This window comes from Colossoma macropomum, unplaced genomic scaffold (assembly GCF_904425465.1).
Source record: "Colossoma macropomum unplaced genomic scaffold, Colossoma_macropomum, whole genome shotgun sequence".
Lineage (NCBI taxonomy): Eukaryota > Metazoa > Chordata > Actinopteri > Characiformes > Serrasalmidae > Colossoma > Colossoma macropomum.
In genome coordinates, this window is record NW_023494800.1 from 19883224 (window position 1) to 19908562 (window position 25339).

Here is a 25339-nt window from a genome sequence, read left to right on the forward strand (position 1 = left end):
TGGCCAGGGGCGCCCAAACGGCTGTAACAGTTTATAGAAAGGATGGTGATATATTTTTGGTTAAGTTAAAACCCAGCTGTGCAAACAGAAACGAAGAAACAACTGTCTGGATCAATAAGCAATTCTTTTTGGAAATTACAAATATACTAAAGCATTATGTTTCTCATAGAGGATGTGAGGTATGAACTACCTGAATAAGGTTTCAGTGTGAACATTGGAAATCATGACTATACACAACCAGATTACAGGGCTGAACCATTTAGGAAAATCTTTTAATTGCAATTTTTCTGATCGATATTTCAAATGCGATTTAATTTGTGATTATTTTTTGTAAACTGAAACTGAAGTTTAGGCCTGTTACTCTGGCCAAGAAGACCAGAGCATCCCCCTTTTTCTGGCTTGAGACTTAAACACTGAACATGCCAGACTGCCAGTTAGTGGGATGTGATGTCACAACATACAGTTGTTTGGTTGCTGCTGATTGGTCTAATTCATCTACAGGCGATTTACAAGCTCTGATATTAGGTTAATGTTCTACACCTAAGACAACACTGTTGAAAATATAGGCTGTAATTAAAACTGCAGCTCTTGTGATTTGAAAATTGCACTTTCAATATACAAACAATTAATCTTTCAGCCACTAGATTAACAATATGATATGTATCATCAATATTCATATTTGAAAAATCCATAGTAAACTGAGCTGAGCTGAGCACTCAGAATGCTGTCCATGGACAAAGACCTAACACAGAATGGGTAGTTAAACATTCATATCCTACTGAAATCCAAGAGCAACGCAGTGGTTTATTCATCTGAACAAAAAAACACAAATGCTATTAGGCAGCCCAGCCTGTTAACATAATGTAAGGCTAATTCAAAGAAAGGGACTATAACCAGGCCCACTGCTCAGCTGGCTGTCATGGCTGCGTACCGGTAAGCAGGAGATGTGATTTGGAGGAAGAGTCCATATAAAGCGGAGGGAGGGGGGGTTCACTAAAATTGCTGAGGAAATATTAAAATGTAGACGCAGTTTTTATATTGTGAAGCACAAAAATATATATTTGACACATAATTTTACCAAACCTCATGTAAAACATCATTAATTTGAGTTTGCGCTCATGAAATGAGGAGACATTTACGCACGGCGGGTGAGAAGTGCGGTCACTTGGAGGCGCCCACAACCTGTGTGCAGAGACAATTGATAGCCGGAGCCTGGAAGATGGACTTTGATGTGTCACATACTTTGTCAAATTAATCCTTTCGCTTTTCTAGACAGCTTACAGCCCAAAGCTGCTACCGCCTTCGACAATTACAAAGAAAACGCTGCTGAATTTGGAAAGAAGAGGCACCGGGGCATTCACAGGATGCAATGGAGGTCCACATGGCAGAGCACAAGTAGATTGGCACCGTCTTTTAACTGATGCTCCGAGCACTTGCTTTCTTACATTAAACTTCAATTTCTAAGCTTTCTATCACTGGACAATGGCGGCGGTGACGAGTCCTGAGTCGACACCTCAACCCCGGGTCTATTTTCAAACACCTCCCGGCACCGAGGAAGAAGTTCCACAGAAACAAGGGCGAGTGACCGTGAAATATGACAGAAAAGAACTGAGAAGGCGACTGAATCTGGAGGAGTGGATAGTTAGCCAGTTAATGACTTTATACGACTGCGAGGTAGGACACATGTTAACGTTAACGTTCCCTCACAGCACGACTTTACTGTACAGTCCTTTGTTGTAAGTCAGGAATCCTTTGTCAGCTCTGTCAGCCGTGTCTTTTCACACTGCCGTGCTCAGTTCCCACATTTTCTCATTTCATAACTAATTATGCTCATATTAGCTTATCATTAAGGTGGTCTTATATTTATGAATGGTTTGGAAAACCAATATTATGATAGTTCTGGGTTTCCGTATAGAAGGGCGTGGCAAGAACTCCAGACAAAGCCGTAAAACAAAGGTGATGCAGGTGATGACAATAAGAAGGTGCCTAAAGCGAGGCCCAGGTAGATTCATATACATATATGTACAATAAAAAAAAAATCCTACCTCACACAGTGATATTAGACTTTTTTATGAGTGGACTCCAGTAGCCTAGTTTTCTCACAGTCTGCAGCCTAATATAGTCTGACAGAAGCTTTTCTGCCTGCAGAAATTTACGTCTCGATATAAATAGCTTATAAGTGGCCATTTATCGCTTAAAGTTTAGGCTGCTCTCTCTCTATATATATATATATGAGGTCTTGAGAGTTTCTGAATCTTTTTGTTTTGCCCTCAGGGATCTAAGAGATCCCCCGTTTAGGCACAGAGATGATGTCATCTCTTAAGACATGCAAAGCATGCTGTAGTTAGTGAACCTCTTGGGCCAATAACTCTGACCCAGATTATTGTCTCAGGCTAAAAGAGCAGTTTAAGTAGAGCCTTTGCACTGCATGTCCTTTTCAGTTCAGAACAAGGTTTTATCTGTGTTAACGAAAGCCATGATGCTTTGGCCTGTATCTTAATGCTTCATTCAGTAGGCAGGTGCCTCTAGCTACCTGTCACAGGTGAGTATCAGATCTTTCACCATGTAGACACGTGTAGAGGTTTCAGGCTTCGCCTGCATGTGTAACTTGTGAGGGAGCCTTGAGATCCTCCAGGTTCCACCAGATTTTGTAATGCATTTTTTTACTGGGGTCTAAAGATGATGCACCTGTGGTTTTATTATTAACCTGTGAAGTGTCAGGGGCTTGTTGGTATATTAATGTGCTCTGACAGAGGAACTTAACCGTGAAATTGCCCCAGTCCCAGAAACGTTTGTTCTTCAATTAGGTTTGACTTTTAAAAAGTACACGTTACATCACAGCAGCCCTCAGCTCAAACAGAAGTCAAATGTAGCCTAACTAAAAGGATAACAATACATGATATGACAAAGTACACAATTCTTTGCTGTGAGGTTTTGACAAGGCTACATATCCTGATTTTTTCTTTTAAAATTCCTTTAATGGTTTGGAAGAAGGCCACAGTTAGCTAATAGCTGAGGTATTTGGCCTGCAAATGTTTTTTTTTCCTTTCATATTAGTGCAGTAGCCTGGAGAATGACTCAGATGCCCTTTTCATGGTACAGCAGATTAAATGGCTTTAAAATAAAGCAGATATGGCTGTGCTGTTCTGTCTTATGCTCTAACCTGAGAGTTATGAGCTGTATGGTTTTAAATGACTTTCAACTACTATGCTGCTTCTGTGAAGGCCCAAGTGTTAATCCAGGCTGCTGTAATGTGCTGTACTAATATGCAGTATGTACTAAAATGTGCTAATATGTTTGAAGCTTAATGTCCTCCTACAAGAACAGCCCTAAAATTAGCTTTAGGGTTATTGATTGACTGTGAGGAATTAAAGACAGCCTTTTGCACAGAGCAGAATACATGCAAATGGCAGTGTCTCTGTGCTCTCTGCTCCATTGAGCTGTGTATGCAGCCCTTGGCAACATAGGCCAGCTCAGTGTAGCGTTGCCGTAGAGCAATATGGGTCAGTGTGAATTCTTTCATAACCCAGGCTGCTCCCATACTGTCACAGTTTTGCTTGCTCAGTGACTTAAATTGCACAGAAACTCACACACACACATTCACATTCATGTAAAATAGCACAAGATTCCAGCTCCACAGCTCTGCCGCAGCCATCTGTACACTTCACTAGGCCTGGGTGACAGCACAGTAACGCTAACTATCTAACTATACTTTTTTATATTATTGAAAAACTTTAGAGGTGTTTTCAGTATAATGACTGACAGTCTGTTCTACAGTTCGGTGTCACCAACAAGGGTTTAAACTTGATGTTTAAAATTGACCAGATGTGCACACTTTACTCTCCAGACAGAGAGGGAGAAGTCTAGCCATTCACTCTTAACAGCCTTATTCAGCATGATATTTAGCAGAGTTAGCTAGTGATGCAATGCAATCCATTAAAATTTCATGTACATTTAGTTCAGTTAAGAGTTTTCTTTTTACATCAAAGAACCTTGTCACGTGAAGATGAGGTGGAAGGTGGAGGAGAGGGGGAGAAAAGAGGGTGTGACAAAGACAAAGAGAATTAATAAAGCCAGGTATCAACTTGTAACAGTTCACAACAGCAGATAAGCTATGCACTATCAGGAAAATCTTTGTGCCATGAAATTGAGGGGGTTAGTGGCCCAAAATGGCAAATGATGGCCCAAGGAGATGAATATTTCAGGAATACTGTTCCCCGTTGGATATACGTAGTGGTGTAGTCTGTTGTTTTACTAGTTTCTGTGTTGAAATCATAGAAAGTACAAGAGGTCATGAGTTTGAGGAAAATGTCTTGAAACAATAAGAGATTCTGGCAAACATTAGGAAATGCATATAATATTGATAAGTATAGAATGATGTGGAAAAATATATAATGTTTAGATTTCTGACCCAGCCCTACACCCAACCTGTCTAAGCATGCCCATAGGCACAGCAGGAGAAAAACTGACTGTGTGTGAGAGATGGTTCGCAAGGCTGATTTAAAGCCAGGTGCAATGACAGCTGTCCTTGAAAGCTGTGAGATTTTGAAGCAGAGGGAGAGGAAGCAACACAGATTTGAAAGAGCATTCAAATTCAACAGTGAAAGGCAGAAATGGAGGAAATGGTGAATGAATGGTGGCCTCAGTCTCATGGACTGGATCTGTGATGTCGGCGTCATGCCTACACCATTCCTATCATTTCTCCAGCCACAGCTGAAGAGAGCCTCTATGTGCCATCAGTAAATCTGAGAAGGTGATGGTAGGCTGTGTTTGGAGAAAGAAGGAAACACACTGAACACATTGTGTTCTTTGCGAGTTGCGAGGAAGTGACCAAGGGTTATGGTCTCTCACTCACACCCAGGGGATTCAGCACATCCTGTTGTGTTGGGGGACAGAGGGAGGAAACCAGGGACAAAGACCTCAGAGAATCTCCTTAGTCACGGATATGTAGACAATAGCTCAAGTCCTGTTTGGTCTGTCAACATCCGTTGATGTACTTTTCATGAGGATGAAGAGAAAGTTGCCACACTGTATAAAGTTAAGACATGATTGTACGTAAATACTAAGTGTGGGCTTTATAGCAAAAATATCAAATATAGTCGCTAGTCTAAAATGTTAACTTTACAGGAAAAAATCTTAACTTGTAATAGAAGTTAATGTATCAACATTTTTTCCAACTAATTTTGGACTATTTCTGTTTGTTCACCAGGAAATTTTAACACAAGACAAAGGGTAACTGGACTTTAACAATTATGCAAAAATATGAAAAACAAAAATGGAGATACTTTTTTGCATGACAGCAACTATGAAGTTTTTTTTTTAATGATAGATGTTGTTGGGAGTTGGCTTTACACATACAACAGATATTACTGCTATATTATGATGAATACCACCTGTATTAGAGAAATAAAATAAGTTATTACACATCAGCTGTTCTTTACAAAAACTCATTATATTCAGAATCACTTTTATTGGTTCATACATCATGAAATTTTGGCAGAGACTGGTATGTTCAAATTTAAATTTTAAGTAGAGCCATTCTGGTGTGCCCTGTACTCTAATCTTTTCCAAAATAGTGGGCTGTTAGCACATAAGTAGCTTAAGCAGGGAGGAAACCCATACCAGCAAATGCAAATATGTTTAAAATGTCCTGCTCTGTTGATGCCTTTGCTATGTTTGCGGTCATAAATTGTGTGTGTATGAGAAACATTACCTTTATCAGAGTAATAATAGGTTCTGGAGACCACAGAAAAAAAGCACCAGGGGTGATATGGGAGGGTAGTGGTTCACATGAACAATGTCATTAAGTTTTAATGTAATTTTGCTGGTAACCACACCTATATAAACTGTCACCCCTACAATTATTGGCATCCCTGGTAAAGATGAGTAAAATAGTTTTTAAGAAATTCACATTTTAGTGAATTAGCATAATATCACACTGAAAAAATGAGAAAAATCCAAACTTTAGTTGAAGTAAATTTATTCTGAGATTTAAAAAAAAACCTCTTCAAGACTATTTTTTAACAAAACCACATGGCACAATTATTGGCATCCTTAGAAATCCTTAGAAATAAAATGTAACTGAAGCATATATTCCATTTATATTTTACTTACAAGTTGATCAAAGTATCTAGGAATTTTTAAGCAATAATCTATGACTTCCTGTTTCACTGGTATAAATATATAAATGAGATAACACAGATTAAATGACCTTAGTCATTCTTCAACATGGGACAGTTCAAATAAGGGAAAAGTGTGTTGACCTTTATAAGTCAGGGGATGGCTATAAAAATAGCTACTTTCCTGAAAATGTCCATATCTACAGTTAATCTACTTTAATTAAAACGTTTGTCAACTGGAACTGTGACAGACATGCCTGGATGAGGACCCCAGTTTATTTTGCTCCAAAAACAGGGCGGAGGATGGTAAGAGAAGGCACTGTTGGAGAGTTTACCAAAAAAGTAGTGTTTAGGGGTCACCAAGTCTCCAAAACTACCATCAGATGCCATCTCAATGCTAATATATTATTTTGAAGGTATGCCAGGAAAAGCCTTTCCTGTCATCTGACCACAAACCTAAACATCTGGAGTTTGCCAAATGCTACTGGGACTTTGAGTGGAATCATGTTCTGTGGTCAGATGAAATGAAGATTTAGCGTTTTGGCAACAAACATTCAAGGTGGGTTAGCGTAAAAAGAAATATGACTACACTGAAAAGAACCTGGTACTGTTAAGTGTAGTGGAGTGTCTGTGATGCTGTGGGGCTGTTTTACCTCCAGAGGCCCTCGGAACATCATTAGGGTGCATGGCATCATGGACTCGACATACAAAAAAAATCCAGTTTTTACTGGATCTTCCAGCAGGACAGTGATCTAAAACATATGTCCAGATCAACACAAAAAATGGTTTACTAACCACAAAACCTCACTTCTGCCATGGCCATCTCAGTCCCCTGATCCAAACCCCATAGAAAATGTGGGGTGAGCTAAATAGGAGAGTACACAAGAGAGGACTTAGGACCTGGACAACCTAGAGAGATTCTGTAAAGAGGATTGGTCTCATTCCCTGCTCTGAATTCTCCAACCCTATAAGATGTTATAGGATGTTATAACTGTTTTATTGGCAAAGTGTGCCAATAATTGTGGCACATGTGGTTTTGTTAAAAATAATTATATTTTTTTTTCTCAGAATAAATACACTCCAGTGAAATGTTGGATTGTTCTAATTTTTCAGTGAGATTAAGCTAATACACCTAAAGGTGAATTTCTTATAACCCTTTATGCTCATCTTTAGCAGTGGTGCCAATAATTGTGGAAGGGACTGCATAAGTAATTTGATTACTTGCTTTTTGTAACTGTAACAAAATAGTTGCCTTTTTATATCCTGATTACATAATGCTGTTATATGTATTCTGCTACTTGCCAGCGTTGTCTTCAAGTATTCAGTGTGTCTACAATATGCCCAGAAAAGCTTATTGAAACATAAATTATGTCATCTTTCTGTCTTGACAAATCATTCTATAAGGCATATGCCCTCCACATAGAATGGTCTTGTCTCAATAGTTAACAACTGTTGTCTCTCATTTTGTGTGTATTGCAGGAGGATGAAGTCCCTGAGCTGGAGATTGATGTGGACGAGCTACTGGATCTACCCAGTGATGTAGAGAGAGCCATCAGAGTGAAGGTTTGTGCCTCTGACTTGTATTATTCTTTGACTTCGAAGATCTCAGTAAAAATTAACTTCAGTGTTGTCTCTTGATAAACATATCAATGCTGGTTTGATATTTCTGTTCGTTTCATGTGATTCACGCTCGCATAAAACAGCCACATCACATACTGTGACATTAGTGGCAATCAGATTGACATTTATGCATTTTATTTCATATATGTTAGCCTTTCAGAATACTGTTTTTGGGATACCATGCTAATAGGAAGCTGAAATCTAAAAAAAAAGCCTAGATAAATATGAATTGTAGAATTACTGGTCCTTACAAGTGAAAGGCTAAAAGTCTTGCCCCACATAGTACAAATACTAAGAATAGAACTCTGGTGAGAAAGCCTGCCAGATAGAGCTAGGCAACATGATGATGTTCCGTTATTGTGATAAATTGTCACAAAATGGTTTTCTGAGCATATTGTGAATATCACAAGTACTTGAACACTAACTATATGTTTCATCGCAAAGTGAGCATATTTAAGCCTGTTTAACTGGATTAACTGCTGGATGATTTGTAAAAGATTGAATACAAATCATTGTAGTTGTAAGTTTATTATAGCATTTTTTGTATGTGGCAATACAGTTTCTATTTTGTCTGTTCCAGCTTCTTAAATCTCAGAAAAACTAAATATTTTGATGCATATTGTGTATCGTGAAATCGTCTGAAAGCATTGTGATTTTTAACATATCAGCCACCCCCTACTGGCAGAACAATTGCAGCAAATCTCGTAGTAGTCTTACTACTGTTCAATGCCCATGGAACATTTGGAGACTCTTTACTTCTTCTGCAAATAGAAATTAAAAGTTGTACATACAACAACAGGTTACAAAAATGTAAAAGATTGAAAAAAAAGAAAGAAAACTATAATACAATTTTAATTTATATTTTTCTGTGTGGGAAGGTAGCACTGTCACAGATATTGTCAGAAACATTTCTATGTGTGCTATTTTTTCCTCAAAATAAACCTTGTTCGTTTTTAATGTTATAACAAAGTAACACTGTGTCCCCAAACCTATAAGGAATACAATATATATTTAATGCAAACAAACTGACATTTTCATGTTGGTCAACTGTGCTTGTTTTCCAGATGCTGCTTGTTGACTGTTATAAACCTAATGATGTAAGTCCATATTTGAGAAACCATATCTATGACTGTTAGGTCAACTTGTTTTTTGTATTCTGAACATCTGACAAATCCTTATGTTGTAAATTTAAAGACATAGCTGAATTTGAATATTTGAACACTTGCTTTTCAATAATTCAGATTGAACATTCCAGCATTGGCTTTTTAATAACTGAATAACTCAAAGTGAATACTCCGACATTGGCTTTTTTATTATGTTCTATATCATCATGTGGCTGGAATTTCTTTAAATCTCTCAGTTAAAAGAGATGCTCATCTTCTGTGTCTGTTGTTAACGTCCTTCAGGACTTTGTGGCTGCGCTGCTGGAAAAGGTGAGGGGAATGCAGAAGCTTAGCACTCCACAGAAGAAGGGGGATCTCACCCCATGAACTCCACGAGCTCCCCCCCCCACCCTCAACCCTGTTACTCCAACCCTGAGAGGTGGAGGCGGGCACACAGACCCAACCACTACAACACAGCGTCTGTCTGTCAAAACGAAGACGAGCGAGGAGTTCAGCCAAGCCAATCTCAGCTGCAGGTTAACCACCCCAACTGTCTTACTTTGTTTCAGTAGTTTCCTTGATATATTATTCACGTAGAGAGTGTGGTAGTGTCCTTTTTAGCTTAAAGGTATGGGAGAGGAAATGTGGAATGGTTGGTGTTATTCAGTTTTGTACACTAAAACACTAAGTGCCATAGGACATGGCTTGGTGCATCAGTAATTGAGTAGAAATTAGATTGACTTTTTCCTTTTTTGTCCACGTAGTTTTCACTTAATGTCTTCATTTATTTCTATAAGAACAAGTAATACTTGTTTTACAATGGGCTAAGGCAGCTATTAGAGACAATGAAGTGAACTGTACTGATTTGATGTTGAAGTGTCTTAGATTGAGGTATTTTGATGTGAAATTAAGGGAAAAAGAAAGTTGGGGAATTTGCGTGTTTTCATTCAGTAGATTTTTAGGGTATATCCGGACAGATCTGTGCTTAGCGCTCTAGACTTGGATTCAGTAATCTGACTGCTCTAAAACAGAAGATCGACAAATTCAGTTTGAATTGTAGCAATACCTTGGGAGTGAATTTTGTTACATTCTTCTTTTTTTAACACATCCTTTCATGTGTATGCAGATCGAAGGCTATGATGAACTTTGATGACGACTATAAAGGTGCCAGAGTTGAAACGTTGACACTAGTATGTGGTATGGGCCTAGCTCTATGATAAATCAAGTTTCAATGTCCAAACATTTTTTGTACATAAAACTTTTATTCAGCTCAACAACTTAAAATGAACTTTCTGACAAAGCCGAAGTAAACACAGTCCCTGTCTGCTGGAATGAAAAACTGTACTGTATGCACTCTCACAACCAATTATGTGTAGTAAGGTTCTTAAGAAAATAAAGAATGGTGCTAAAATGTGTTGGGAGATGTTTGTGATTCAGTGTAATTATGATTTGAAAACCAAATGTATAGGTGGACAGTTTATTGATCATTTCAAATCTGAAATATGATGAGCTACGGAACAAATCCCCTGAAACTGCCACAGTCTCTAGAGCAGCAATAGTGAATCCACCAGCTTCAGTGCTTTTACTGTCTAGACGGAGGCTGTTGATCTTACAGCACAATGATTCTGACTGGTTAAGACTTAAAGGCAAATTTATGTCACTACAAATCAGATCTTCTTTCAATGCTCAGCAGCTCTACTTCAAAGATGAGTGTGGCTCCACCTAGAGGACAAAAGTAAACATACAAAGTGATGCTCATGGCAGTGTGTCTATGCAGCATGCTAAAACTGACACAGACTGTCTGGGAACAGAATAACCTCATGTACTATATGATGGCATTTAATGGTTTTTAGATCTTGGAATCAGTGATGGTCAGTTAGGAAAAAAAGCATTCAGTTCTGTTCAAATAGATTTCTGCCAAGTGACCTGTTTGGTCTATTTGCATGCTTTACATGGGATTTGTATAGAGCAAGGGTCTTCCGATTTCAGTCCTGTAGGGATAGTGTCTAGTTCCCTGCTCAAACACATACATAATTTAACTTATTTGAGACTCCAAAAAGCATCTTAGTGTTAACATCATCCTAAGTGTTAGAGTGTCGAGTGTGACGCTTGCTCTACCATTTAAGAATCATCTTTGAAACCTTGTTCAGTGGGTGTGTTTGAGCAAGGAAGTTACTGAACTGTGCTGGACACTGGCCCTAAAAGCTGACTGAAATGAGAAAAAAAAAAACACAATGTAACAACAGCACACTGAACACACCTTATGTTGTATATCTAGAATACATACCTGGAATTTTGGGTGGTGCACCTCTATCTCCATAACCTACAATGTAACAGTATGAAGTGAGAGATTAACCTGATTATAAATGTATGAACATGACAAACTTGAGACAGCTGACAAGTAATCTGGTAGTTCCAAAATTGGCTTCGGTTGTAGCAAATTATATATGTTTATCATGTAAATAAAACACTGGCTTCCCTCTCAACTATGTAAAGGCAAAACATAGGGGCAGTTGTTGGATCTAGCAGAGTTCCAGACAAATTTCTCAGCGCATGTATACTCGGATATTCGGATTTCTTTCAGATTTCTCAGTCTGCGCATGTGCGAAAATAGACTGGAAATAAGCAAGCAGCGTTGCCGTGAGATGGCAGCAAAACACTTTTGGAGCGACACTGAAACCAACTACACAAAATGAGGGACTTAAATATTCTTTATTTTCTAAATTATGTATATTCTTATTTTCAGGTAAAGTGGCGCAGTGTTTTTTAAAAAGCCGCAGCATGAAGTTTAACATTACATTGACGTCACATCTTCTTCTGAGTTCACTGGCTGGTTGCAAGGCAGTAAACAGATTTCTGCTTGACTCATGTAAAACCTGGAGCGTATACATTGCCTGATTACTCAAGTGCATGTAAACGCATTGACCAGATTACTGACAAAATCTGATTTTCTGCAGTTATCAGATTATTAAGTGGATGTAAACACACTCACTGACTATGTTAAATCGTTAAACTGTATCAAACTGTTCCTGGATTATTTTGGTACTTTTACTGGAAAAGTACCAAATGGATTATTACTTGGCATATTGTGAGTCCACACTTTTACAAACAAATGAGCTACACAACAAACAGAACACTGGCCATTGTATGGAGATCAGCCTTATAGCAGTCACTGACACCCTTTGCACTGTGCCTAAACTCTCCATTCTTAATCCTTGTTTTGCCAGACCAGGGCTCATATTCACAAAGCGTCTCAGAGTAGGAGTGCTGATCTAGGATCTTTTCCTGTCAGTAAAGTCATAGTCAACAGATCATCACTTGTACTCTGAGAAGCTTGATTAATACAGGTTCCAGCATGGCAACCAAATGGTAATCATGTCTAACAGTATATCCTTGCTGTTCCTCTTGTACAACCTGAGAAAAAGTCCAGCACAGTTTGGTTATTTCCCTGCTTAAACACTCCTACTAAACATGGCAATTAACTGATAAGTGAAATCAGTTGTGTTCAAGCAGAGAAAATAACCTAACTGTGCTGAAATCCAGCATCCTGGAAGTGATGACTGCAGACCAAAAGTGCTTCCTACAGCCTCATCTAAGCATCTCCTTCCTTATCTGTGTTCCTTGCAGTGCCACCAATTCTGTGCAAAGCAACAGAAAGAATGCTGCTGCTCACCTGCCTCACAACCTCCCAAAAGTCTCTTTTGTTAACCCTTTACTGAACTAAGTCCACTGGCGTGCAGTTCAGTTGCAGCATTATACACTTTCAAGGCTGCACTCAAATGTCAAGCAGTTCTTTGCAAATGAAACACGTCATGATGTGTACAGCAGCCAAAAGACTTGAATGCATCTCTTGACACTGCCCCCTCACACAGCAATTCACCATCTAACTCAGGATTCCAGGCTCTGCTTTCTGTGAGGACTTGCACAACAGACATAAAGCATGGAACCATGGCCTCTTAACCACTCAGTTGAATGACCTCTCTATTTTCATTTATATATTTATCTTTTTCATTTATTTATTCAGAATTCCATTAACTACCATTCCAAGTGTTTTTTTCTGTTTTATGTGAGGTTACCATTTTGTACATAGGAGGTTTCTCATACTTAGACTTGCACAAGAGGTCAATGTTGCCAACTGCCTGCTGCCCCTGGACACGACATTTCACATTTTGGCCACTAAGAATCTGCATAGTGGCCTAGAATTTTTTTATATTTTTTTGGAAATGTTTGTGTTTTCCCCCCAGACTAGCTTGTTTTTCACATCTTCACAAATATCCAACATTAATAACAAAATAACTATTTTACAAGATTTAGAGTTTCTGTTTGGTCAGACACAGAACTAACTGCATCAAATCAGATTTTGCTGGATTTTGGCAAATGTTAATGCCACAATAGCTAACGAAAATATTTCACTTTTCTAAGCAACTTTGGACAGTTTTTTTTTTTTTGTACTGAAGCATGTGTGTCAGTTGTAAATACACTGTATATACAATTAACATTTCTATAATTCTGGCCACAAGATTTATGAGCTTGTTAGCACAAATGAACAGTGCAAATTTTATCTGTCTACCCTGACTTTAACATCTTATTAAAGTTATTACTCATACAAATTATAACTTCTCTTCATCCAGACCTCATACTGGACTTAAACAGACTCGGCAATGCCCTGACCATGGCTCCTTGCTGGACTTCCATGCAAACAATTATCTGCTTTTTTTTGTAAATCACTCTAAGCAAGGTCTGTTTATTGAACAATGTAAATTCAGATGTAAATAGCGACTCCCTCTGTTACTCACCAAGCTCAGACGGAATGACCAGTTTCCTCTTCTCCCCCTCACACATTCTAAAAACAAGAAGGAAAGAGATGACGCTCAACAGCAAAACTTCTCCCTGCAACACACTGTCTGAGCCCTCTCTAGGACTCACTTTTGCACCGTTCCTGTGATCCATGCCCAAACCCAAACCCCTTTCCAGAACAAGTGAAACCACCATACAAGCCACAGGCCAACCACAAAACACTGAGAAGAACTAAAACTGAACTCACCCTAACAGACCCTGGTCCCAGCCTTTAATGACCTGTCCAGTCCCCAGGGTGAAGGTGAAGGGCTGATTCCTCGGTATGCTGCTGTCAAATTCTGTTCCATCCTCCAGCTTTCCCTTAAGGCAAAATAACAAAAATGGTCACGTAAGTAAGGGGAAGAGGGAATGATATAGAAAAATGAATAATACATTGGACACCTACAGTGTAGTGCATGTTCAACACATCCCCTTTCCGGGACTTGATGGGACAGTTGTCCACTCTTTTCTTTATTCCAATTTGAAGCTTTTTCTTCTCAGCCCCTTGCACAACCTCCGTGAGGAGGGACATCAGGGTCACAGCTAGCAACAAATACAGCCTCATATCTGTACACACGAGAAGAAAGAAATAGTACATATTAATAATAACTACCTGCACTTCACAAATTTGTAGTTTTTCTTACAAAAGCTGACAGCAAGATGAAGCAAATGTACTGAGCCGAGCAGCTTTCACTGACGTGTCCTTCAGCACAACATCAACAAACATTACAGTTTCAGTTTCATAGCCGAGCTTACAATTTAATCTAAAAATCTCCTGATACGTGTTGACAGAAGTCCAGAACCTGCACTGTTACGTCCTACAAGAGAGAAAGTGTAAGCTTGCGAAAATGGAGAACGTTAAACGTTCTCATAAACTACAGTTAATGAGTAGACAGCGAGCCAGGCCTGTGCAAAAAGAGAAGACAGCACTGCATTGCAAGAGTCACACCACTGCTGACATAATCTAATATCAACCGAAAATATCAGAAATTTCTAGAGCACAATAGAAATCACAAATTATCTATCTGTGTTGCAAAACACAAAGATTAACATTATTTCTAACCGTAATACCGGCTTGGCAGACTCTAGCTAGGTTAATTTAGCAACTGGCTAAATGCCCCAAATGCAATTCTGTATTAATTTAATAGTTAGTTAGCACATTTTAGTCACAATATAGTTAGTTATAAGAACCATTAAAAAGATCCGGCAACATTCAGTGTCCTTATCTGAACCGTTTGTCTACGTTAGCTCGCATGAAATATGCTGAGCTAGTCAAACCTAGCAGTTAGCTAACTTTATCTCATCTGAACACGGCTAGCTAAGCTAGTTTTCAGATTTTCAGCTGAAAACATTATAAGTAGTAGCTGAGAACAGAGAGCAATTAGCCTTTTCAATGATATAACTTGCATTACCTTCAGTTAGAATGGGATGCACAGCCTTCCCGGTGTTAAACAGGTTTGGATGGCGGAGCTGCTGGAACACACAGATGTGAATCAAGCAACTACAACGAAACTCCAGCCTTTAAACTGAATCCTAAATATGCTGCTGGTATTGTAGCAATACACCCGTAGGATATAATGCATATGCACACAAATGATAATTGTAATGTCTTTTAAAATATCAACAAAAGTAAAATAAAAAAAGACAAAAGAGAGATATTGAGAGCGTGACTACGTTGATTCCGCTCCTCATTATCCTGAGGCAAATCACAGTTCAACCCCTATTCAACTCCTGTACCTCCTTTCCCCTGTAGTTTGTAATTGTGCTGTTATTTTTATTATTCATTGCCAGTGTTTTACTCACATTTCCATGTAAAGCACTTTGAGATTTTGTAAATTCATGAAAATGTTATAAAAATAATGATTTTACTATTATTATTATCATTATTATTATGATTATATTATTATCATTATTATTATTATTAAACACAAACAAAGCATTTCACGTTTTTTGGTGAGGACCTTTATTATGCTGGGTTTTTAGTCGTGCGTTATTGTTGCTTGTGTTGCTCCTTCCTTGTAAGGCTGCAGGTCGCTGAGCGCTCAGCAGGAGGCGCCATGTCTCTGTTATTGTCTTCAACTCTTGGCTTCGTCTGTGATATTTTTGTTCGAGGTTAAATGGAATATAAAAAAAAATAAAGGAAGATACTTTAAAGAAATATTTTCTACACGTACACAAGACATGTTGCGCTTAAAGAGCATTTTAAACATTCCGGGGCAAATAAGTGGAGCACTTAAGCACACAGTCTTTCTCTCACACAAGCCTCTCATTGCAGCCCGGCTAATGAGGATTTATTAAAGACCCAGAGGTTGTAAGCCTCTGTTTTCACCACAACCCACAGCAGCAGGTTATAATAAATTCCATCAGAAAAACTGCGTTGAGTCTCCAGGCTGAAGAGGAGTAAACTATAATCACTTCATTCTCCTCTGACAGAAGGTTTCTCATTTAAATCTCATGAGTCATGTACTGTGTGACTGTAAAGTACGTGGCTGAAATACAAAAAGTTTCTGTTGCTGTGGGTGACCAAAGGCAGACTGAGGCAGCCACACAGACTCTGCTGCTGTTTCATTCAGGAGTCGTTCCCAGAACAGGCATGCAAATTCGAACATCTTAATGTCAAGAAAACATCATTTCCATCCTCCACAGTTTCCAGTATAGACCCTATACGACTGTAGGACTGTTTTGAACCATTTGAAAATACCTTGAGGTTACAAAACACACTATTTTTCTTCTTTAGACTTCGCTCAGCTTTGAAAGCTTGCAATATATCCTGGGGGCCCAGCTTGCAACCCCTCCTGTATTAGACTGGATATTAAGGGCACCATGTATGGGGACAGCATCCTACTTACAGTCCACAACAAAATTATAGCAAGATTACAGGATATCGACCTTGCGGATTATTTTATGTCTTTTTATTCAACCTATGTCAATGTTTAATCTGATCCTTTGTATCGATGATCCTGTATATCTTGTATCTCATCTTAAGGGGGAACTCCATCCATTTTTCAAAACTTTCAACATAATTAAATGGTTGTAATGTAAATACAGTCGATCAGAGTGGTTTGGTGTGAAATGCTCTGTTTCAGAGAAACTTGCCGAGTTAGAATTGTTCACAGTGGTGGTGATAAGAACCAGATGTCTGAAGAATTTACTGCATCTGAAAGCTTCCTCACAGAAAGTTATTACATGAAATGGTTATGAACACACTGCTTGATGTCTGAGAAATTGTTTTATGATAGTTTTTGTGATAACCATCATCATTACATATAAAAATACAGAAGACTGTTGGTTTTAGATAATAAATAAAATGGCTATATTTGTGTTGTAGACATTGTGACTCCTGGTCTGTAAGTTTCTCTACAATGAGCAATTTCACATCAAACCACTCTAAATGACTGTTTATATCTCTGGGACTAAATTAATCAGAAAATTTGAAAATTGGTAGAATTCCTCTTTAAGCAGGAGTGGGATATGAGGGAAGGGAAAAAGGGGTGCAGGATGAAACAAACACATCTTTTGATTTGATTTGATTGCTTTATATTGTAATACTGTTAATATATATAATAAAAACAGAGAATTACAAAAAAAAACAAAAAAAACAAAAAGGTTCCATGTTTCTGCCTTGAGGTTACATGTAAATACTATATTAATATACAACTAAACTGAAGAGCTCTAGTGTATTGTGTTTGGTTAACCCTTAAATGTCTAAATTCATTGTTCCTTTGCTATACATTCAATGTACATTCTGTATAGTCAGGTTTGAGTCTGTCCTTCCTTTGTTTTGATATAAAAAAAAAAAGAAAACACAGGAAAAATGTGAAGATTTGGGGCTCATTCTCCAGTATCTTCCTAAGTCTCTTCTTAAATGTGTTCTTAAGAAAGACCCTAACAAAAAGTCTACGTCAGATTCATGACATGAAGAAGAAATTTCTTCTTAAGAAAAGTTGGTGAATGAGGTGCAGTGTTTTTTCTCTGAAGAAAATGAGTCTGTCTATACAACAATAACATTTCCTCAGAAATCAAATCATAATTAAATCTCTCCCACAACCACTAATGTGGCCTGAAATATACACTTTAAACAGAATTTCTTTATTAGTTTCAGTCAGCTGTGAATGAGAAATAATTGAACACAGTGTAAGAAGGAAGTGTGTTCGAGGTGTATCCACTGTGGAGGACTAAGGAGCGCTAACAAAGAAAAAATATACTTTATCTCCACTTTTAGAGGTTATAATGTAACAGTAGTCTTGGTAAAGCGCTTGTACATTCAAAAGTTGTTGAGGTTACAGGAAACAAGAAATTGTCAATGCTGAATAAAATGGAGGAGGAGGAGCAAAAAGTCAGTTTACACAACAAAAGTTATTATATTTTTCTAAAAAATAATATTTTTATACTAAATTGATAGATATCAATCTGATTGTGGCAAAGGTTTGATGTCAATACAGGTTTTATACACTATATTAATGATGAATTCATATATTCAAAGGACTGAAAGATTTGAAACTCTTTTTTGAAAGATTTTTGTCTTTTACACAAGACACTGAATGTTGTGGACTGAAATGGCACTCTTTTCAGGGAATGACTCTCAGAGAGAGAATGAAAATGAGTCATTTTCACAGAATGATCTCCTTCCTACAGCCATTAATCACAATGAAAACCATCTGCTGTCTTTTTTTATCACCTCATGAGTTCTAAAAATAAATTACAAATATGTACAATAAGAAACAGGCCAGCACAGATTGGTGGTGTAATTGATGGGCTAACTGTATTGTACATGGGTGGGTCTAGCCTCTTGGGGGCTCCCTATCTACTCTATGCCCTCCCCCAGACATACACTGTAAACAGTTTAAAAATAAAAGCAGAGAGAATAATTTCTGACTCTACCTGGGTGACTTTAGCTCTTTCCAATCCAGTAGCACTTTGCTACAGTCTTCCCTCAGGCTAAACGATGCAAATATGTGCATATAATAATGATAATAGCATTATATATTTATTATATAATTATCATTATTATGATTATCATAAACCTCACTGTTTTTTATTCTTTTTAACTGGAATTATAGATCTATATTGTTCTCATAATTTCAATGCAAGCATTAAATTCAGGGGCAAAATAAAACACTCCTATATTATCCTTACTTTGTTTATATAACTTTAGCAAATCAGTCAGTTTGATAACTGCATCGTAAAGTTAGGCTAATGAATAGCAATGTCTACCATGAACACTCTAACTTACTATGTAAATTCATGAATGACTAATTTGTGCATTACTGGCAATTGGATGCTAATGAGTGTCTGTTTAGGGGTCTAAAAAGTTTTAAATGTAAGTTAAATTAAATTAAAGATTTAAATGATCTAGATTAACTTCTTGTTTCCCAAATAAAATCCAAAATAAACTACATAACATTAATGACTTTTTCTCCTCATCATCTCTTTTTTTATTTCTGTTTTTTGGTGTATGTTATTTTTTGACACATGATTAACCAGTGTTTTTTTTCTCCCTTGCTTGAGCAGAGTAGACAACATGATGGTACATTAATAACCCAGAAGTTTTTAGGGGGCCCCCTGGTGGCTGTGTGGTACTAAGCAGCTGCTTATATCACTTATTAGGTACAGCTGGCACAAGTACAGCTGGTACAGGTGTCATATTGGCACTGGTGTCATATTTTGAAAAACCTAGCAATAAATTAGACCTAATTCAGAAGTAGAGCAGAAGCCATGCTTGATTGTGTGTGTGTGTGTGTGTGTGTGTGTGTGTGTGTGTGTGTGTGTGTGTGTGTGTGTGTTTTAAATGGGCCCACTCTCAGTGACAGGCAGAGGGCTGCTGTCAGCAGTCTGATGAGCTGTGCTCATGGCCACTCTTGAGGGGAATGACTGTACAACTCTGATCTTGAGTCACAGGACAGACAGTCATACAGAGCCTGTCTCCTTCCCCAGTTGGACACACTAAATAAACTTGTCTGGTCAACAGTCTCCTTGAACACGCACAGCTGAACCTCTAAATCCAGCCCAAGCTCAAAAACCCAGGGTGGAAAAGTTTCACCCAAACACTGACCAAAAACCCTCATTACATTGGTTTCACAGACTGCAGAATGTACACTGATGAGCCAAAACACTATCACCCCCTGTATAATATGCTGTTGGTCTACCGTGTTCTACCAAAACAGCCCCAACCCACTGGGGCGTGGACTGTACAAGACCTCTGTAGGTGCTGTATGGTATCTGCCCCCAAGACATTAGCAGCAGATCCTTCACATCCTGCAACTTGTAAGGCGGAACTGTTGCAGATCAGACTTGCTGTTCCAACACATCTCACAGATGCTTGATCTGTTTGAGATCTGGGTAAATTTGAGGCCAGGGCAACACCTAGAACTCTTCATAATGTTCCTCAAACATTCCCATTGTGTGCAGTGTGGCAGGGCTCATTGTCCTTCTGAAAGAGGCCACTGCCATCAGGGAATGCCATTGACATTAAGGGGTGTTCATGGTCCACAATGATGTTTAGGTGGGTGGAATGTGTCCACATGATTGCGGACGTCCACATGAATGGGGAGTTTCCCAACAGAAAATTGTACAGACCATCACACTCCCTCCACTGGCTTGTCCTTTTCCCACACTGCATCCAGGTGGCATCACTTTCCCAGGAAAATGGTGCACACTCCCCTAGCTGTCCATGTGATGTAAAAGAAAATGGGACTCATTGGACTGGGCAACCCTCTTCCATTGCTCCAAGGTCTAGTTCCGATGTTTGCATGCCCATTGTAGGCTCTTTCAACACTGGACAGGGGTCATCATGCACTCTCTGACCAGACTGGAGCTATGCAGCTCCATACGCAGCATGTGTGTTGTGCCCAACACCTTGTTGCTGGTTTGTGGTTTGTCCTCCTCGAAGCACCATCAGTAGGTACTCACAAGGCACCCCACAAGCCTTGCCATTTCAGATATCCAGTCATCTGGCCATAATGGTTAGGCCCTTGTCAAAGTCGCTCAGGTCTTCGTGCCTTCCCATTTCTCCCGTATCCAACACATCAACGACAAGAGCTGACTGCTCGATAGTATGTTATATATCCCAGACCTTGACACGTCGTTGTTACGAGTTAATCAACATTGCTCATTTTATCTGTAAGTGGTCGAAATGTTTTGGCTCAGCGATGTAATTTTAATAGATGGGGTCAGGCATCAACATGCATCCTCTTTTCCAACGCATTTTCCAGAATCAACTTTTTTATTAGCTTTGATTTAAAGTACAACAGCTAACATTTTATGGCATTTTATTCCTTTGTTCCTTAGCAGCCACACACTGCAGTGTAAGTTGCTATCAAGATGAAGTTTAATCCAGTCCACCCAAAGGTATCAATCTTTAACTCTTTAAGTAAAAGCATTGTTAATCTGGTGAAAACAATGACTCAAGTAAAAGTAGAAATTCCTTTTACAAAACCAACTTAAGCAAGTACAAAAGTAGCAGGTCAAAATAAACTACATAGGTGCTGAGCAACTTCGACATCCAGCATCTATCTGAAGCATATTAAGCACTATTCTGCTCCTAATAGTGTGTTCTTGGTCTGAAATAAAAACATAAACCCCAAAAGTCAGAAGAGTGACCATTTACAAAGCAGTACTGAAGCTGTCACCAACAAAACATAATGAAATGAAACCCAAACAAGGAATTAGTGATTCAATATGGGTGTGAGCAACTGTGAACGATTACCTGAGCAAAAGGTTATGTGTAGTATTATAAAATGTTTGTAGTATAAAGTATTATCATTTAAAAATGCTGATCTGAATTTTGCTGGAGTACATGTGACTGAGCTACTACCTATCTCTGAATTCACCTGAATAGGTCAGTTCAAACTGGTGCAGATTTAAACCATTATAAAGAAACAGAAGTATGCTGAAGTTTATTTTTGTGGACTGTAATAAATGTAGACCTAGTAGGCCTATATATTACCTTAATCACTTCTATTTTCATGAAGCAGAATGGGTAGACTAATTAATTCACCAAAGATACAGTACTCTGCAAAACACCTAAGTACATTGCTTAAAACCATTCATCTTAATGATAAGTGTTTTTGCTTGTAAAAACACCATCATTATAATAGATGCAAATGAATACAGTAAAAATAAAAAATACAGTAAAAAGTAACATAAATTGCTCATGTTGAAAAAGGAGAGTTGATATCTTGTGAGCTAGTTTGAAGAACAAAGTTTTGTTCCAGATGTCCTCAGTGCCCGCAGCCATTATTAACATAATGAAGACTTAATCAGCCAAACCAGGTGTCGGATGATAACTACAAATAGTGCTTATTTGTATTTATTCGAATATTAGAGGTTTTCTGAGAAAATAAAAGCTACTCAGATAAATAGCTTTTTCTATTCCAATTCCAATTTTCTCAGGTGCCTAAAACCTTTGCACAGTACTGTATGTGTGGGGCAGATCTGGATTGTCTACAATGCTAGGTCCATTCTGCAGTCTATACTTGCTTTAAAACTAATCATAGTGAGTTCTACTCAGGCAGTTTCACCAGAGCAAGCGGAGCTGTTTCTGCCTTACATTGGGATTCTCGTAAGGTTGTTAATCTTGTGTAAGTTAACCAGTTTGTGATTTAGCCCTTGTCAACATTAGGCTGGAGAAGCCTGGGGAACACAGAGGAGTGTTGTATCCTGTGATTGTGATGAGGATTATGATGATGTATTATTCTGTAATACTTATCCCAAACACTTCAGCGACAAGAGCAGGTCTGGAAAGATGACCCTTATGGCACTCCAGCAGATCTTGTGGCAAATGACTAATTAAGTGTTGGAGTGGGGCATGCTGTGAATCTTAATGACGAGAGCTCTCCTGGGCTGGGAGGATTTGACTGTATTACATGGAATACGAGGATGGGAATCAACCTATTAACTGCAAATGTAGCTGGACCGCTTGACTCACTTTGAAAGAAACTGTCACCAATTAGCTTAACAATGTTACTAAAGGGAAAATCTTGCTTTTCCCCCTGATTGGTTGGCTCCTCTACTTTCTAGAAAACAGCAAACTCTGCAGAAAAGTCTGCCAATGCAATGAAACGCAACACAGCAATCTATAAAGTGGAACATAAGGGACCTCAGAGCAATCAGACCTGTCTGCTGCAGAACAGCCCACACCCTGCACGAGCCACTGTTAATGCACAAAGTGTGACCTTTTCCATGAGAGCACGCTCACACACTGAGAGCGCTGCTCATGTATGAAAGAACAAAAACAAAGCACGCAAATTGCCCCTCACTCACACGCTGGGAAAATGAGGCCAACGGGCGTCCATTCAAGGCGCACAAACGAAGCAAATTAGCTATTTGCCCTCCATTTAGCATAAGCAGCTCGTGCCCCTCCTGCAGCAGCTCAGTGCAGGTTCTGCTGCTGCATTCAAAAGGCCATCAGTCTCGGCCCGGCAACAGCAGCAGACCCTCCGGCCCTCCGATCAAGAATGATGCAAGTCAAGCACTTCAGTGATGAGTGTCTGTAAAGCCAGGTAGAAGCGAGAGACTGGCTGGGTGTGCAGGGCTGTGACAGAGTGCTACCACACTACCAGTGCGCCTATGACTGAGTGAATACTGCAGCCAGCTGCCCCTGAGGGGGTATTACCACATACTCCCTCACATTAACAGCACCAGTTTTCCCTGTCAATTGACCTCAAAGGTAGTAAAAAGGGTAAGCTATGGAGCAGACCCAGGCTTTAAGATGGCTACACATCTCTGTTTCGAGCACCTATCATTCGTTAACAATTCAGCTGAAAGCAGTGCCAGTGCAAATGATACAGCTACCGCATAGCTGTCAAGGCATACACCGCATCATCACAGTAACAGCCCAAACCAGACTTATTTGTATATTTGGATAATACGTCCCAGCATTACTGACCAATACAGCCACCTCACATTAAATACCAGAGTACCGATTTCACCAGCTTACATTTAAAAAGCCATCCAAAATAGATGCTAAGCAAAATCAGCCAGCATATACAATGAACAGGCATAACATTATGACCACCTCCTTGTTTCTGCACTCTTTGTCCATTTTATCAGCTCCACTTACTATATAGTTGCACTGTTTAGTTCTACAATTACAGACTGTAGTCCATCTGTTTCTCTGCATACTTTTACCCTGTTCTTCAGTGGTCAGAACCCCCATGGACCCTCACAGAGCAGGTGGTGGATCATTCTCAGCACTACAGTAACACTGATGTGGTGGTGTGTTAGTGTGTGTTGTGCTGGTCTGAGTGGATCAGACACAGCAGTGCTGCTGGAGTTTTTAAACACCTCACTGTCACTGCTGGACTAAGAATAGTCCACCAACCAAAAATATCCAGCCAACAGCATCCTGTGGGCAGCATCCTGTGACCACTGATGAAGGACTAGAGGATGACCAACACAAACTGTGCAGCAGCAGATGAGCTATCGTCTCTGACTTTACATCTACAAGGTGGACTGACAAGGTAGGAGTGTCTAATAGAGTGGACAGTGAGTGGACACAGTGTTTAAAAACTCCAGCAGCACTGACCACTGAAGAACAGGGTAAAAGGGGGCTAACAAAGTATGCAGAGAAACAGATGGACTACAGTCTGTATTGTAGAACTACAAAGTGCACCTATATAGTAAGTGGAGCTGATTAAATGGACAATGAGGGTAGAAACAAGGAGGTGGTCATAATGTATGCTTGATTGGTGTAAATGGTGTACATATGCAGTAAAAAATTCCCATGAATGCAGCATTAAGACTGACACATTGTGAAGTCAAGTCTAGGGAAACAGTATGTATTTTGTAAAGCACTGGCATGCTGTAAAAATCACTGCATCACAGGACTTGCAGGCTTTAGACATTACAAAATGCTTTGATGCAAACTAGACGCTCATACAACACTGCAGCATTCAGGACATATTAACATGCACAGATTTCTGATCATTTGAGATTATTACTGAGTTTATATCAGTGATCAATATCTCTATCAGACCCATATTTTTAAGTTAAAATTGTATGTGCATACGGCATAAATAAAGAAAGAGAAGAGTTCAGGGAGCAGGGCTGGATTGGGGTGCAGGTTGGCTCATGGTTTTTTATCAAATCAAATACAGGTGTTCCATTATCCGCCTCCACAATTCTACAGAGATTAAGGCCTAATCCCATTTCACCCCTTGCCCCTACAAATTAGCCCTTACCCCTCCATTTTGCGTGTTCATGTCTAGGTAGGGTGTCCTGATTTTTGTTGAGATGGAGGGGTAGGGCAAAGTGTTAAGTTTTTTCAGGGGCACACTCCAAATGGACTGATATGAGAAAAAAAGAAACACCGGCAAGATGGCTACGCTAGCAACCAAAGAAACCCACGAACATAAGTATTCTCTCTGTTAAAAATTATGATAACCATTGCATTATCTTAGTTTAATGTCGTTTCAATGTATTATGGTCATTTTCCTCATAACAAGCATAGAAAATCGCTAGTAGTATGCTGATGTCTCAGTAGGATTGGGCCTAACTAGAGAGGTTTGCTATTCCCGTAAAGCTGGATGACCTTTCCAACCTAAATGCATAAAACAGACACATCAAAACAAACATGATTGGTGAAAATGGCTGTGTCAAATGTATTTTTAACAGCTAATACTGTCATGATAAAATCCAAACACCTTTTATTTATATGATAAA

At 38.9% G+C, this 25339-nt stretch overlaps 2 protein-coding genes across 2 annotated transcripts; one reads left to right on the plus strand and one right to left on the minus strand.

The window, feature by feature from the left end:
* Nucleotides 1-1156: 1156 nt before the first annotated feature.
* Nucleotides 1157-10257, plus strand: ppp1r14ba (protein phosphatase 1, regulatory (inhibitor) subunit 14Ba). The gene is made up of 4 exons (XM_036588283.1): nucleotides 1157-1674; nucleotides 7599-7682; nucleotides 8804-8836; nucleotides 9146-10257. The coding sequence occupies exons 1-4, from the start codon at nucleotides 1483-1485 to the stop codon at nucleotides 9227-9229; spliced, it is 393 nt and encodes a 130-aa protein (XP_036444176.1). The 5' UTR covers nucleotides 1157-1482; the 3' UTR covers nucleotides 9230-10257.
* On the minus strand, nucleotides 10086-15374 carry fkbp2 (FKBP prolyl isomerase 2). Its single transcript, XM_036588282.1, has 6 exons — nucleotides 15091-15374; nucleotides 14085-14245; nucleotides 13887-13999; nucleotides 13639-13685; nucleotides 11130-11165; nucleotides 10086-10564 (listed from the first exon to the last, which is right to left on the minus strand). The coding sequence occupies exons 2-6, from the start codon at nucleotides 14241-14243 to the stop codon at nucleotides 10503-10505; spliced, it is 417 nt and encodes a 138-aa protein (XP_036444175.1). The 5' UTR covers nucleotides 14244-14245; nucleotides 15091-15374; the 3' UTR covers nucleotides 10086-10502.
* Between the last annotated feature and the right edge of the window lie 9965 nt (nucleotides 15375-25339).

Excerpts from the sequence above, each read along its gene's own strand:
- ppp1r14ba (XM_036588283.1), top strand. The coding sequence starts at position 1,483 with ATGGCGGCGGTGACGAGTCCTGAGTCGACACCTCAACCCCGGGTCTAT. Across the intron at positions 1,675-7,598 it reads TGACTTTATACGACTGCGAG|GAGGATGAAGTCCCTGAGCT; the intron begins GTAGGACACATG and ends TGTGTATTGCAG. Across the intron at positions 7,683-8,803 it reads AGAGAGCCATCAGAGTGAAG|ATGCTGCTTGTTGACTGTTA; the intron begins GTTTGTGCCTCT and ends CTTGTTTTCCAG.
- fkbp2 (XM_036588282.1), bottom strand. The coding sequence starts at position 14,243 with ATGAGGCTGTATTTGTTGCTAGCTGTGACCCTGATGTCCCTCCTCACG. Across the intron at positions 11,166-13,638 it reads GGTCATTCCGTCTGAGCTTG|GTTATGGAGATAGAGGTGCA; the intron begins GTGAGTAACAGA and ends GTTACATTGTAG. Across the intron at positions 10,565-11,129 it reads TGCACCACCCAAAATTCCAG|GTGGAGCCACACTCATCTTT; the intron begins GTATGTATTCTA and ends TTTGTCCTCTAG.